The sequence below is a fragment of the Triturus cristatus genome, chromosome 3_1 (assembly GCF_964204655.1).
Source record: "Triturus cristatus chromosome 3_1, aTriCri1.1, whole genome shotgun sequence".
NCBI lineage: Eukaryota > Metazoa > Chordata > Amphibia > Caudata > Salamandridae > Triturus > Triturus cristatus.
Window position 1 is genome coordinate 1,125,499,509 of NC_140583.1, and position 13,386 is coordinate 1,125,512,894.

The 13,386-nt window shown below is 41.6% G+C and overlaps 1 protein-coding gene across 3 annotated transcripts in view; it reads right to left on the reverse strand.

Moving 5' to 3' along the window:
* Window positions 1-210: 210 nt before the first annotated feature.
* Window positions 211-13,386, reverse strand: part of LOC146861614 (uncharacterized) — a 331,006-nt gene continuing 317,830 nt past the window's right edge. For all 3 annotated transcript variants that reach the window (XM_085646460.1, XM_085646458.1, XM_085646459.1), the window contains 2 exons: window positions 1,884-1,934; window positions 211-949 (listed from right to left, as the gene is read on the reverse strand). In XM_085646460.1, the coding sequence (XP_085502586.1) occupies window positions 938-949; window positions 1,884-1,934 (63 nt within the window). In that variant the 3' untranslated portion in view covers window positions 211-937. The remainder of the gene's footprint in view (window positions 950-1,883; window positions 1,935-13,386) is intronic.

The window sequence follows — 13,386 nt, forward strand, 5'->3', positions numbered from 1 at the left end:
CAGCCGCCTATACTTATTGTACAAAAAAGCATACTATTTCCATCCATGTCTACAGCAAAATCATGAATTATCTTCACTATTCTAGCTAGGAGAAGCTGCATTTTTCAACAGCAATACAAAATGTTTTTTTCTAACATGATATTCCTTTGACAGACACCAAAATATCTACATACAGAAATTTAGTATTTTTTAAATTTGTAAAGGTGTCAATCCACTGCTAATGTAGTGAGAATATTTAAATATTTCTCCATTGAAACAGAAACTGCAATTGCACATCAAATATGTCACATTGAGGTGAATAGTTCTGAGGTTGCTTCTAAAACTAACTGGGCAAAGCTGTGCTCACAATTAATACTGACAGTGTGATTTAACCCAGAGGATAAGTACTCTTGAACTATCAGTTTTCTACAAATTTTAATTAGTTAATACATTTTTTTGCAGCTTCAAATGAAGTGAACTTCTCCTAATGGCATTAGAGAACTTTACAAAAGTGCAAATTACAGTACATATGTTATTTAGGAACCGGGAGCTTAAGGGGGCTAGTCTCAAAGGTAACTTACATTTCTGAGTGATTTACACAAGTTTGTTTACTATTACACTAAGAAGTAAGTATCAGCTTTTCACAAAATTTAAGTGAAAAGTTGCTAAAAATTCTAGACTTACACATTCTCATTCCGTAGAAAAAAGATGAGAGGCCAAATTTATGAGTGGATAATTACTACTGGCCATGCATGGCCTACCATTGATAATTCAACACCCTTCCATAGAAAAATATTGGAGGTACAGATTTAAAGTAAAACTAACTGTAATAAACTTTTTAACTTTCCATCCACTTTGCCATACAGAGATCTCTGATACCGGGGTGCAGCTCCTTATATGGGGAAACTTTCTCTATGCTCTGCCATAGGGATATCCCTGCTCTGACTTCAGAGTCTCATCATAACAACACCTGCAATAGAAACCAAAAAAAGACTTTTACTTGTGCAGTAAATGGAAGAAGAGAGAGAAAGAGAAGAAGGACAGAAGAGGCTACAAAACGGGACAGTAACAGAAAGAAATGACATTGAGGAAGCGGAAGTTGAGGAAGTCAGACAGACCACAGAGGAAGAAGATGACCAGACGCCAACAACTCCTGTGGAGAGAAATAAGGAGGAAACCCTGCACAGGTGGTTTGCCCCTAGCTTGAACACCCAGCCCGACCTATGGAAAAGACAAGCAGATTTTAGACAGCCCTGTGCAGCAAAAGCGAAGCACCAGAGGACTCCAACCCGGGGAACTAACAAGCCGACACAAGAAGTACAGTGGTACCTCAAGCTTCATTCAGTTACCTGCCACTCTCCTATAGGAGCGGGGTTTCTCAAGTGCATGCCAGGTTCCGCAATTAGAGAGGGAGTAAGGGAAAAAGGGAGGAGATTCTACAAGACATTACGAGGGAAAATCGCTAAGTTATGGAGTAAGTACACAAATCAAACAGTGAGATAGTTGGTGGTAAAGGTGGATGAACGAGTATTGGAATACTCAAAGTTGATTTTTAGAACCAGACAAAAAAATAATGATTGTGTTACCTTTGATTTAATTCTCCCTTATTCAGGTTGTTTTAGTGTTAGTTTATTGAGCTGCTAGGGAAAGCATCTTGTTTTATCTAGTTTTTGTTCATGTACGTAGAATACCCTAAAGAGAGATATCTATGCAAAGGTCAATGCAATTGACGAAGTCCATAAGGGAGGAGATTCTGAGAGAAAGGTAGCAAATATTAAAAGATTAAAAGCAATGAACAAAGTTGGACCAAGGAAAAATCAAAGCAAATAGTACCCAACATACATGAAATTAAGCAGATTAATGAGGTCTAGAGAAGTGATAAATATTAAAGAGTGGAAACTTACCTGTGCTTTCTTCTCTTTGAGGGTACCGGTGGGGAATGTCTGAGCCAACACCTAAAGAAAGAAGAGAAGAAGCTTTCATTCAAGAGGATAATAACTTATCCCAAAGACTTTTAACATTATACTCTTCGTTATGATCTTATGGAATAATACCGCTACATGATCTTCTATTGAAACTAATCTATTGACTCCCATCCCTATATCTTGAAGTACAATAAAGGAAAATATTTACTGTGCATACAAGTGGTCATGAAGCCATTATCCCGCTAGACAGCAAGTGACACATGGTGGAGAATGCAAACAATTTAACCATTGACACAAGTTGGAGGAATTAACCGCTTTCAATGGTCAAAGGAAACTGCTGTTGGCCATAGAGAGATATATGACGATTGCCGACGTAGAGTGTAGTGTTTTCTGAGACACACTAAAACCCCAGGCTGAACAATTGACCAAAGTCTCAGAAAGTCAATTTCAACTTGCTACAGGTAAAGCAAAAAGAAATGAATTGCTCCTTTCGGACCTACGGTATCCCTACAAAAACTTTCCTAGGGAGAAGATCCTGAAGCATATTCATTGAATTTTGAAAACAGTCCTAGAGCCAGTTCATGGGCAGTAGAAAGATGGCCATTCTGTTTAACCCCTTTGCTAACCGGAGAGGTCCACACAGTATATCAGATGGCGAACGCTAACTGGGATACTACTTACATGGAAAAAGATTCTCAACAGATTAGGAGTGGATGAAGAGATATATCAGATCCAGTTTTGGAAAGAAAGAGGAACTCCAAGAGACACTACAAAGACCTTATTCTTTAAAGTGAAAGATGCTGCAGACAGATGACTTAAGTCCCAAGAATTGGATATGGAGGAAATAATGACAAAAATATATATATGAACACTGATACCCCTCTGGCTCCTGGTGTAATGGTTCTATAGTTCTCTATATTTTGCCTCCCTTACATTATATGGAAACGAGAGCAATGGGTAAAAAGAAGCTACAAGCTGGAGTTCCTGCACCCCAGACTTACACTACAATGGATGGACTGCTGAAATGTGCTGTGGGGAGCCATCATCAAGGAGATTGAGTCAGCTGAGTGCACTTATCCCTTGTAACTTCCATCTTCCCACCCCTGGGGACTTTTACCACCCAGGTCCAAGAGTCTAGGAAGGTGGCTCCTCCTATTGGTACAGAGACCACAGAAGGCATGGTGACATAGAGGACATGGGACATTCATCAACAAGTATGGAGGACCGACTTTGATACCTAGGCCCCAGTGAGTGCCCATCCCACTGGGCCAGGTCAAATACCAATGCAAACATCACCCAAACCACGGCCCCTAAACATCTAGCGGTATTATGTCTAGGGGAAAGGTTAGATAAGAGAGTTTGATGGGCTCCATGTATGTAAATGTATAGATGCTCTGGATGCTAAATTGGAACCAATCTGTGCCCGCTTCATTGCAATAGAATTAGCATTACCAGGTCACATTGAGCCAGCTCCCAGCATGGGTTTACAATGGCCGACATTACACCCATCACCATCTCCTAACATCACTAACTCACATGCTGCTTGCAACCAGCCAGAGGGAAGAGCCCTAGGGGTGTCAAGTCATCAGGCCATCAGTCATCAGGCCAAAAATCTGTCAATTATACCCTCAACTGTACCCCACAATCAACAGGCCTCTAATGAGAGGGTTACACAGGCCTCAGCACCTGGTACCTTAAATTGGGTAGGGGGAGTAGTAGGGGTGGCAGTTATGCACTTTCCAGAAGGATCCGCCCAAAGTGGCCCAAGCCATCATGCCTGTTAATCAGAGGGCAAGTCTTTGCTCATCAAACACCATCATAACCAATTTGCCCCCAGAAGTTACCCTTATGCTATGTTATAGTTCTGGAAAAAGTACCCCCTCTTAAGGTTGGTTCTACTGAAAGATTCAGTCATCTGAAGAACACGTGTATGCATTGATTAGTTTCTAACTCAATGCTGGGGGTTCATGTTGAAGGCTGAATTAATATGGCTCAATGAGTAAATTGGATAGGCAAAGAAGCTAAATATCTGGATGGAGACTGTATCCTCATAAACTTTAACAGGTCATTAGGGCAGGAAGAATCCTCACCTCCCTTAGGCATCCAGACGTTAATCAATCTTCCAAGCCCATTCCGGCCCTACTGCTTGGCTTCTTTTATAGAACCCCGCTTATGGTTCCGACCCCTCAGTTAAGTCAGTGGCAGTAACCTAGCCGGCCCGGCCCGGTCAGACGTTGTTTCCAACCAGCTCTGAGGGACATAGACCTCTTCAATAGGTAAACCCCTCTGGCGTTTCTTGATGACTGTTTTGATGTTTATGGGGAGCAGTCTAATTGTAATAACGAGAATGCAGCTGGTCTAGCACCAATTCATGGGATTTTGGTGGAGCCAAACAATGTGGACGGGTGGGGTTCCCCAAGTCTGCATAGTGCTAGTACCAAAGTAGAAATTAGGATCTGAAATATTGCAGGTATTAAAAATAAATTAGGAAACAAGGATTGGATAAATCATATGGCACTTTTAAAATATCAAAAAAGTGCTTTTTAAAGAAAATCGCAAATTGCCACCAACTTGAAGTTGGTGGTAATTTGCAATTCCTTAAGGCCAAATAGCAAATTTCTGAAGCTTCCAGAATTGCATTTAAGGAATCGCAATTTGCAATTCCTTAATTGCATTTGCAAAATAGAGAATCGCAAATTTTGTGTTTCTCTATTTTGCGATGGCCTTTTGGGATGATACATCCCAAAAGGCTTTTTCCCATTCGCAAACAGGCAGATTCTGAGAATCTGCCAATTTGCAAATGGGAAAAAGGCTTGATACATATGGCCACTGGTGAGATGTGTGGATATACTTATATCCATGGGGGAAACCTAACTTATTTCCCCTCAAATCCATTTGGTGAGGCTCTTAATGAAATTATCTTCAGACACATTTTTGAGTTCACGGAACATATACCAGATAGGGTGGGAAAATGGATATCCACTTTCCAGGGAAACCATTCTGGTTCTACTAATGACCAAATCCTGGTATCTATAGATGGCCATGGATGGAAGGACTCTTTCAAAATAGTTCCAAGCCTTTTTAGAGATCATCACCCTTTGTTGATGTTCCTTAATTTTGAAAAGCAATGGACCACAAATGGCGACACATATAGAAATCCATGATACAAAGCGCAGTAGCTTCAGGTGGACAAATGCCAATAAGCTGCCCTATTAGGAAAAGTGTTTTTGCACTGCCAAACTCCAGATGCATTTCTTAAACTATTAACAGCCATTGCGGGTAACTTAAGACCTACTAGAAAGAGGCCTGGTAAAAACCCCATTAGGTGGTTCAACTGGGATTGCTCGAGTGCAAACCTCAGAAATTGGGATGAGATTTTAACCTTGAGACTTGCTTAAAATGCAAGCACTAAGGAAAAGAAAGATGGAGCTGCAGGAGGAAGCATGGGCAAAACTGCAACAGATGTTACCTTTTTCTGGAAAACGATAAATCAAAGTTTCTTAAGAGATTAATATGCCCCTCAGGTAGAGTGGTTAGTCCAGCATGCCAACTAGCTGAGCCAATATGGGGGAATTTTGAACCTGGAAAATCAAGACATGGACGTTACCACTGAACCAATATGCTTTATTGGACCATCACAGGTAAAAGGTAAAAGGTAACCACCTCCTTGGAAAAATTTGCTGCTGCAAACCACCGGGCCCTGATGGAGTCCCAATAGACACATGTAAATCATGTGTTAATTTATGGGACCCTGTACTAATGCAAGTATGTAATGCGGCAGCAAGAGGATATCTGCACAGAAAGTCTTATTGTCCCAATTTTAAAAAGGGGGACAGGGGATGCAAGATGCTATCGCCCGATATCCCTCATTGACTCCTCTGCAAAACTAATGTGCAGAGTTGTATTAGAAAGTTTGGAATCTTGGGTGACTTATAATCAGAACCTAACAGACATAAAAAATGGCTTTAGTAGGGATCTGGGGGCCATGGAACAATGTATTAACCTTCATCTGTTCATCAGCAAATGCACCCTGGCAAAAGAGGGCCACATCATCTATGTTTTGCTGATTGAGCAGTACATTTAACATGGTTAATAACAACAAGCTGTGGCAGACAGTAGTTAAGATGGGGCTCTCACTGAGATTGTGAATTTTTTGTCACAGCTATACCCACAGTTAACACCAAGGATATGTTATAGGCCAAGGGGAGAAGTTAAATCACTGTTTGAAATAACCTGAGGAATCCGGCAAGGCTGTATCCTTGCACCTCTTTTATTCTCATTGTCTATTAATGGGGTAGATGAGTTTTTGCAAGAGATAAATGCAGATGCTACAAAAGTTGAGCAACGTCTAACATCAATACTCCTGTACGCTGATGATGCCATCCTGATACTAGAACGTGTTATGGTCTCCAGCTCCTGATAGATGGTCTAACCACATAGATAGAAGACAAGGATATGAAAATGAATTTAAAGAAAATCTTTACCATGATGAGTGGGAAAGGGAGATCCAAGGGGAAAACTCACCGTATTAAGGGAGTAGCACGTACTGCAACAAAATGTTTTACATATTTAGGTAGGAACTTCTCTAGTAATGGCCAATGGGGGACTCATATAGAAGTATCAAAACATAGATCCTCAGAAGCGTTTTTCAGGTTTGCATCATAAATCTGTAATTAGACCATCAGAGAGCTGTTGGCCATATATGGAGGTTAATGTATTCCTAGTGTCAACTATGGAGCCCCTTTGTGTGGACTGAAAAATTGTAAATTCATGCAGACACAGGAAAATCCTTTCCTATGTGGACCATTGGCAGTGCCCCGTTCATCCTCTTCTTATACTGCTCATAAGGAAATAAGAGTCCCCTATCAAGAGGATGGTTCACAGAAAAGCCCCATCACACTCTGGTATAGCAAATAGAGTAAACATAGCACTAAATTTGCCAAAGAGATAATAACAGACTGTCTCACTCTGGAAAGTAGAGCAAGAATACCTTGATTGGCGTATGTAAACAGTTTGCTAAATGAGGTGGATGAGAAATTGATTAGCCAGATGGAGCATTACAATCTGAAAAAAAGATTTAAAATGTGTTCTGATGGGGAAAAGGATGGCCGATTAGAGAAAAGCGTGAGTGTACCAAACCGACGGAATCAATGTACCGCTTAGGTCCCATGCAATCAATTGCCCAGAACCACCTTATCTTAGTATCAAATATTCAACACCGATTTTATTTAACAAGATTGAGAATAGACACATTATACTTTTTGTTTGCTTTCCCCGAGATGGGCTTTTGCTCCCAAAAGTTACCCAAATGCCCATGTGGTGGCATGTCCAACCAGACTACATTGCATGTTTTAGTTTTTTGTAACTTTTATAGGGATTTGAGAAAACAAATACAGCAGCCGTGGTTTTAAAAGAAAAAAATATTTATTATAAAGTTGCTGTTAATTTTATCTGTAATCTTAATACTGTGAATCTGTGCTATTGAGTTTCTGTCTATGTTTCTTATGCCATCCAAAGAAGGAAACAGCTGCTACACCTGGACATTTTAAGATATGAAAATGAATAGCCCATTGATTATCCCTTAACTGTTGTTTTTGATAATGCCTTTAAACTTGATGTCGATTAGGTTGACGCTTAGTCTGGTATCTGGTGTCCGCTACTGTACATTTACTTGTCCAAGGCATGAGATCCTTTTTATTGTTTTTATATGAAATTATTATTAAGATCTTTTGTAAATGTTATCTGTGCAATCCTTTTATGGATATTTTTATCTGAATAAAGATTCTTTGACACGACTAAAATACATGTAGAGCAATATCTAGAAGCTCTGCCTGTCAACACAGATAAATGTTTACATCAACATTCAGGGTTAACCCTGGAGCAGGCCATTGAAAAGGCTACAACGTTTGTGAGGGCACAACCTCATCAACACCTTATAAAATTGGAGAAAGGCTCATGCCATTCCCAATCTTCCTTCAATAGCAGAAGTGAGAAGCAAAGTCATGAAAGTTTTCGCATGCAACCAAGACAACCTCGATTCCTACCAGTGGAACCCAGTGATATGAAAGTGACGAGTCAGGACGTATTGCTAGATTTTGTAAAAGCAAGAAAATGGGATAGGAACCAATGGAAGTTAATTATGTACCTCGATCAATTTTTTTCACCTAGGAAGCTATTACACTAGTTTGCAAATAAATCAAAAATGGGTGACTGCCCGTTTGGATTCTGGATGTAGGCAGTCTGTGATCAAAGATGACTTAGTACTTCCTTGTCAAATTATTCCACATAAACATGTAGGGATCCGATGTGTGCATGGGGACATTAAAACCTATCCAGTAGCGAAGGTAAAAGTCACCAATTTAGAAGGCCATGTAATGTAAAACACACTTATAAAGCTCACTATCACCCCACGCGCATCCTGGCGCTGAGATGACCTTAAATTCCACTAAGCACATAAGCAACCACCCCAAGACAGAAATATTTAGAGCGATGACTAGGCTCAGTTAATCCCTAGGGAAAAGCCAAGTTTTGAGCTTCTTCCTGAAGTGAAGTAGATACTCTGTTTGTCCGAGATCAACGGGGAGTTCATTCCACAGTAGCGCAGCTACAGAGCTAAATGCTCTGCCTCCGATCCTCGTTTTTCTAAATCTAGAAATGTTCACCAGCTTACCTGTTGATGACCTAAGGCTTCTGGCTGGGGTATACCAGATAAATGTATTCTTCAATGGTCTGGGTCCCATTCCATGTACTGCCTTGAAGACAATGTAGAGCGATTTAAACTGTATTCTCTGCATAATCGCCAGCCAGTGAAAATCCTTGAGGGCAAGGAGGCCGATGACCTACGCTGTCTCTTTAAAGCTATCTTGGCCGCTATTTTCTGGATTCTTTGATGTTTCTTTATCAAAGAATTCGGAGCACCCAGTAGCAGAGCATTACAGTAGTCGAGCAGACTCAGGATAACACTTCTCACCACCAGCACACTGGCTGAAATCGCATAGGAAGTATTTTCCGTGATGCGCTGATCAGAAAAAGACAGGTTCCAACTATTTTGTCTACTTGGGGGTATCTCTTTAAAGCTATCTTGGCCGCTATTTTCTGGATTCTTTGATGTTTCTTTATCAAAGAATTCGGAGCACCCAGTAGCAGAGCATTACAGTAGTCGAGCAGACTCAGGATAACACTTCTCACCACCAGCACACTGGCTGAAATCGCATAGGAAGTATTTTCCGTGATGCGCTGATCAGAAAAAGACAGGTTCCAACTATTTTGTCTACTTGGGAGTCTAATTTTAAGTTAATATCAAACATTACCCCCAGATTACGCACTGTCTTTGAGGGAATTAGTGGTTTTTCTGTTGGAGTTGGACGGAAATAGGTTGACAGTGGGCGAGGGACATTACTAGCTGTACAGTACACGATTTCCATCTTATTACCATTGAATGTAAGGAATTATCCCTAAGCCAGCTTGCCATTTTTTGCATACAGTTGTGGAATCTGTCCAGTGATACCAATTGATTCCCTTCCAGTGAGAAGATAAGTTGTGTATCGTCTGCTTAGTTTACTAATTCAATTCCATAAGTCTTGATGATGGAAATTAGTGGACTCAAGTATATATTGAATAGAATCGGACTGATCGCAGATCCCTGAGGGACACCATGCTGGATGGAATTATATTTATATAGAAAGGGGGTAGAGCCACTGCCTTTTGTCTACCCGACAGGTATGATTGAAACCATTTCAGTACATTTTCCTCGATTTCGACATCCATAAGTCTTTTCAGAAGGATGTTATGATTAACCATGTTGAATGTGGCTGAAATATCCAGTAGCACTAGTATGACTGACTGGCCTGTGTCTGCTCGCATTCTTAGTTAATCTAGGACTGTTACTAAAGCGGTTTCTGTTCCATGGGCTGGATGAAACCCAAATTGTACATCATCTAACTAATGGTTATCTTCTAGAAATTGTGAGAGAGTTTTGCTGACTAACCGCTCTAGAAGTTTTACTGGGTAGGGGAGCAGGTTATGGGTCTGTAATTGAATGGGCAGAGAGGATCAAGCATGGTTTTCTTCAATAAAGGTGTCACCATTGCCTGTTTCCAGCAAACCGGCACAACTCCATTGCTCAGGGTGTTGCAACAGATTTGGCGGAGCTGAAGGAATAACTCTTCCTTAAATTCTCTCCACACTCTGTGTGGGAGAGGGTCTAATGGTGACCCAGATAAAAGACTCAGAGCACGTTTATTAAAATCTTCCTCTGTGGGAATCTGGAAGTAGTCCAGAATTGCCAGCTTGTCCTTATTTACTCCCTCCTCCGGCTTCCCCGGCGTCAACGGTTCATATACTCCAAATCCACTATCTGTCTCACTCCCCTTTTTAATTTCCAGACCACCAATGATTTTAGTGATCTTCTCCTCGAAGTAAGCTGCTAGACCATCACATAGGTCTTGGGTTGCAGTGATCTTGTTTTTTATACAATCAGGTCTGGAGAGGTCATTCACTATTCTAAATATAGTTCTGACATTATTATGTGGAAATATGGATTTTTCTGATCAGTTATGTCCCCTATCTTGGACCCCAACGGTTCTATGTGCATGTTACAAATACATGTATGTTCCCTCCAGTTCCAGTTATGAAGACGCAAACACATGTGCGTCCACCGTTAACATGTCCTCTGTTGATCCGCCATGAATGGGCCGGATATTCCATTCCTAAGTACGAAAGGCCACCGCCTTTATATGGTTCACTTATGCCATTTTACAGTCCAGGCAAGTAGGCCCTGATTCTGTCATCAAACTCTTCTTGCCTTCTGCCTCTGAAAGCTCCAGTCTGAGCCTGCATCTGTGACCATGAACTTTGTCTCATTCTCTGCGCGGCTCACGAAGCCTGACATCAGCCTGCTGTCTGCCAAAAACTGTATTTCACCTTCGAAATTATCTGCTCCGTTCCCTGCCCGATGCATTCCTGTCTAGTAGTTTAAGTAAACATTCTTCCAGCTACCGAGCAAAGGCCCGGCTTCTCTGTCTTTATGCAAGTAATTCATAGCCCTGTTACTATGGAAGATTCCGCCCTCGCATCTAGTGTAGACATTTAGACGCTTGTACACGCACTAACAGTCAGTATAGTCAGTATAGAATAAGATTCTACTCGAAGAGACCTCTCTTTTGGATAACATAGTTCTTTAAACATAGGATGTTAGATATGATTTGGGATTAGGTTGACTTGACCCTCCAGACTTCTGTCGCCACATGTAGAGCCAAATGTCAAAGTCCCCTTCACCCCCTAGTTACACGTCAATCACACGTCATGCTGCTACGCGCGCATATCTGTCAAGTATTTCTGCTGACATTGCGAAATTCTTTCATGTAACCGCCCTCTTATGACATCACATCTGATGACGTTCTTTAAATCATTCCCAGTTACGCCTATTTCAGCTACGCATGCGAAATGTTATCTTTGCTATCAATTGTTACGCCTCTTGTATTTGCTTCACTGTAATGCCTATTGTATAAAAGTAATTGATTGTCAATAATGTATGTACTTCACTTCCTGAACCTTCGTGGTGATGGAACTTGGAGCAACCGATTATAATCGACCACTGGAATAAAGCCCATTCCGAACCTCTAATACCACGGATTCTGCCTCTTATTTACTGAGCTATTTTATTATGTTTCTGTATCAAATTAAGTCCCGGTAATGAAATTATTTACCACATGAATGGCGCCCGAACAGGGACACTTTCTCATCTCACGCGCCGGCGGTGCGTTGCAGGCCCGGTCTCCTGCCACAGCTGGACGGACAATAACGCGTACCAGCAGGATTTCCTGTATCTCCCTCCGGTTAAGCGGGGGCGACTGAGGCTGCGATCAACACCCAGACGAGGCGGTGAGAAGTGCGAAGTATCCCGACCAGAGCCTAGCTGAGAGAGCAAGATCCGAGGTATACAGAGGCCCACCAGTTTCCGAAGTCCCAAGTCGAGTCCAGTGTCCGAAGTGTTCGAGTCGAGTCCAGTCTGGTTCAAGTTCAGTCCAGTTTCCGAGGCCTTCCGTTTCCGAGCTACCCGGTGAGTACCATTACTGGGGAGGCGTTCTGGCGTGCACATAAGTTGTGCCGGTCCAGACGGGTTTGGGTACACAAATCCGGTCTGCACTGTTCCAGCAGTGTATCTGTACTGTTTAGCAGTATATCTAGTATACCAAATATATAAATTCAGAATGATTCAGTTAATGTCGAGTATTATGTTAGTGATTAAGTTTTCCTTAGACCGTCATCATCGTTGCTCAGTTAAACGTTAAATGTTAAATGTTTTCTGCATATTGTGGTATGAATGACTGTTCCTTATTGTGTTTAATGTATTTAAGTTTGTTCAAAATCAAGTATCAGATCAGTTTTCAATATGCCGCTCTTTTCGAAATTAAGACAGATCACAACTAGAAAAGGGGTACTCGAAGAAGCCGTTCCTATTCCTCCTAGGGACACTCCAGGGTACTTCATGTATCATAAACATGGCCTAGATGCCATATTATTTCTTGATTTATGGGTAGACTACACTAAGGAATTACCAGAAAGTCAGAGGTGGCCCGCGGCTGGGACCTGGGATGCAGAGTGCATCGTGAAAGTAGAGGAAGAATTATGGAAAAAGAAAGCTAGACAATCACAGAAAGACGCCATTGAATTATGGCGTAAAGAATCGTATAGACGTACAGAAAAAGCACGTAGACAGGAAGAGAAGAGTAAAGAGAATTCAAATGAAGTCCGAGAAAATCTATTAATTGAAGAAGGTGCACGAGTGAAATCAGAACAAGTAGACAGACAAAGACATGCCCTTATGAAGGGTATGTATCCCCTTCTGGCCGAAGGATTACCTAAGGCTACTCCGGGGATACCAAAAGACTTGCCACCCCCATTATTTCCAATAAAGGTACATCCTAAGGGGCATCCTAGAACCGCAGAAGATGTTTTTCTTTCCTCTTATTTAGATGACGCAGCTCCCGAGTATGCTAATCCCGCCCCACATAGACCGCCTGCCAGGGAGGTTCAACGCCAAGATCCAGTACCCGTATCCCTACAGCAACAAGTTCTGACACAAGTTCCGGCAAGCACATCTGTTTCTGCATCTGTTCCTACAGCTACTTCTATAGCTGTATCCACACCTATAGTTGCTGTATCACGTTCAACGAATCCTTTCACACCCGATACCCCAGACGGGGCTACCGGAGGTGCTACCAATATTTTTTCTACGCCACCCAGAATAAATAAACTTACTTTTCAAGAAACTGCACATTCACGTACCCCCAAACTCATAAATGCCCGTACGCTTAAGGAACTTCTTATAGATTGTAGATATGATCCTGTGCCCGGAAAAGAGGACGAAATGACCCTGGCATCATTACGTATCAGACGAGCCGCGGTGTATTTAGGGAAGTTACCAGGAATGACTGCGCATCTAGATAATATATACCATTTTGTCCAAACAGGGCGAGAT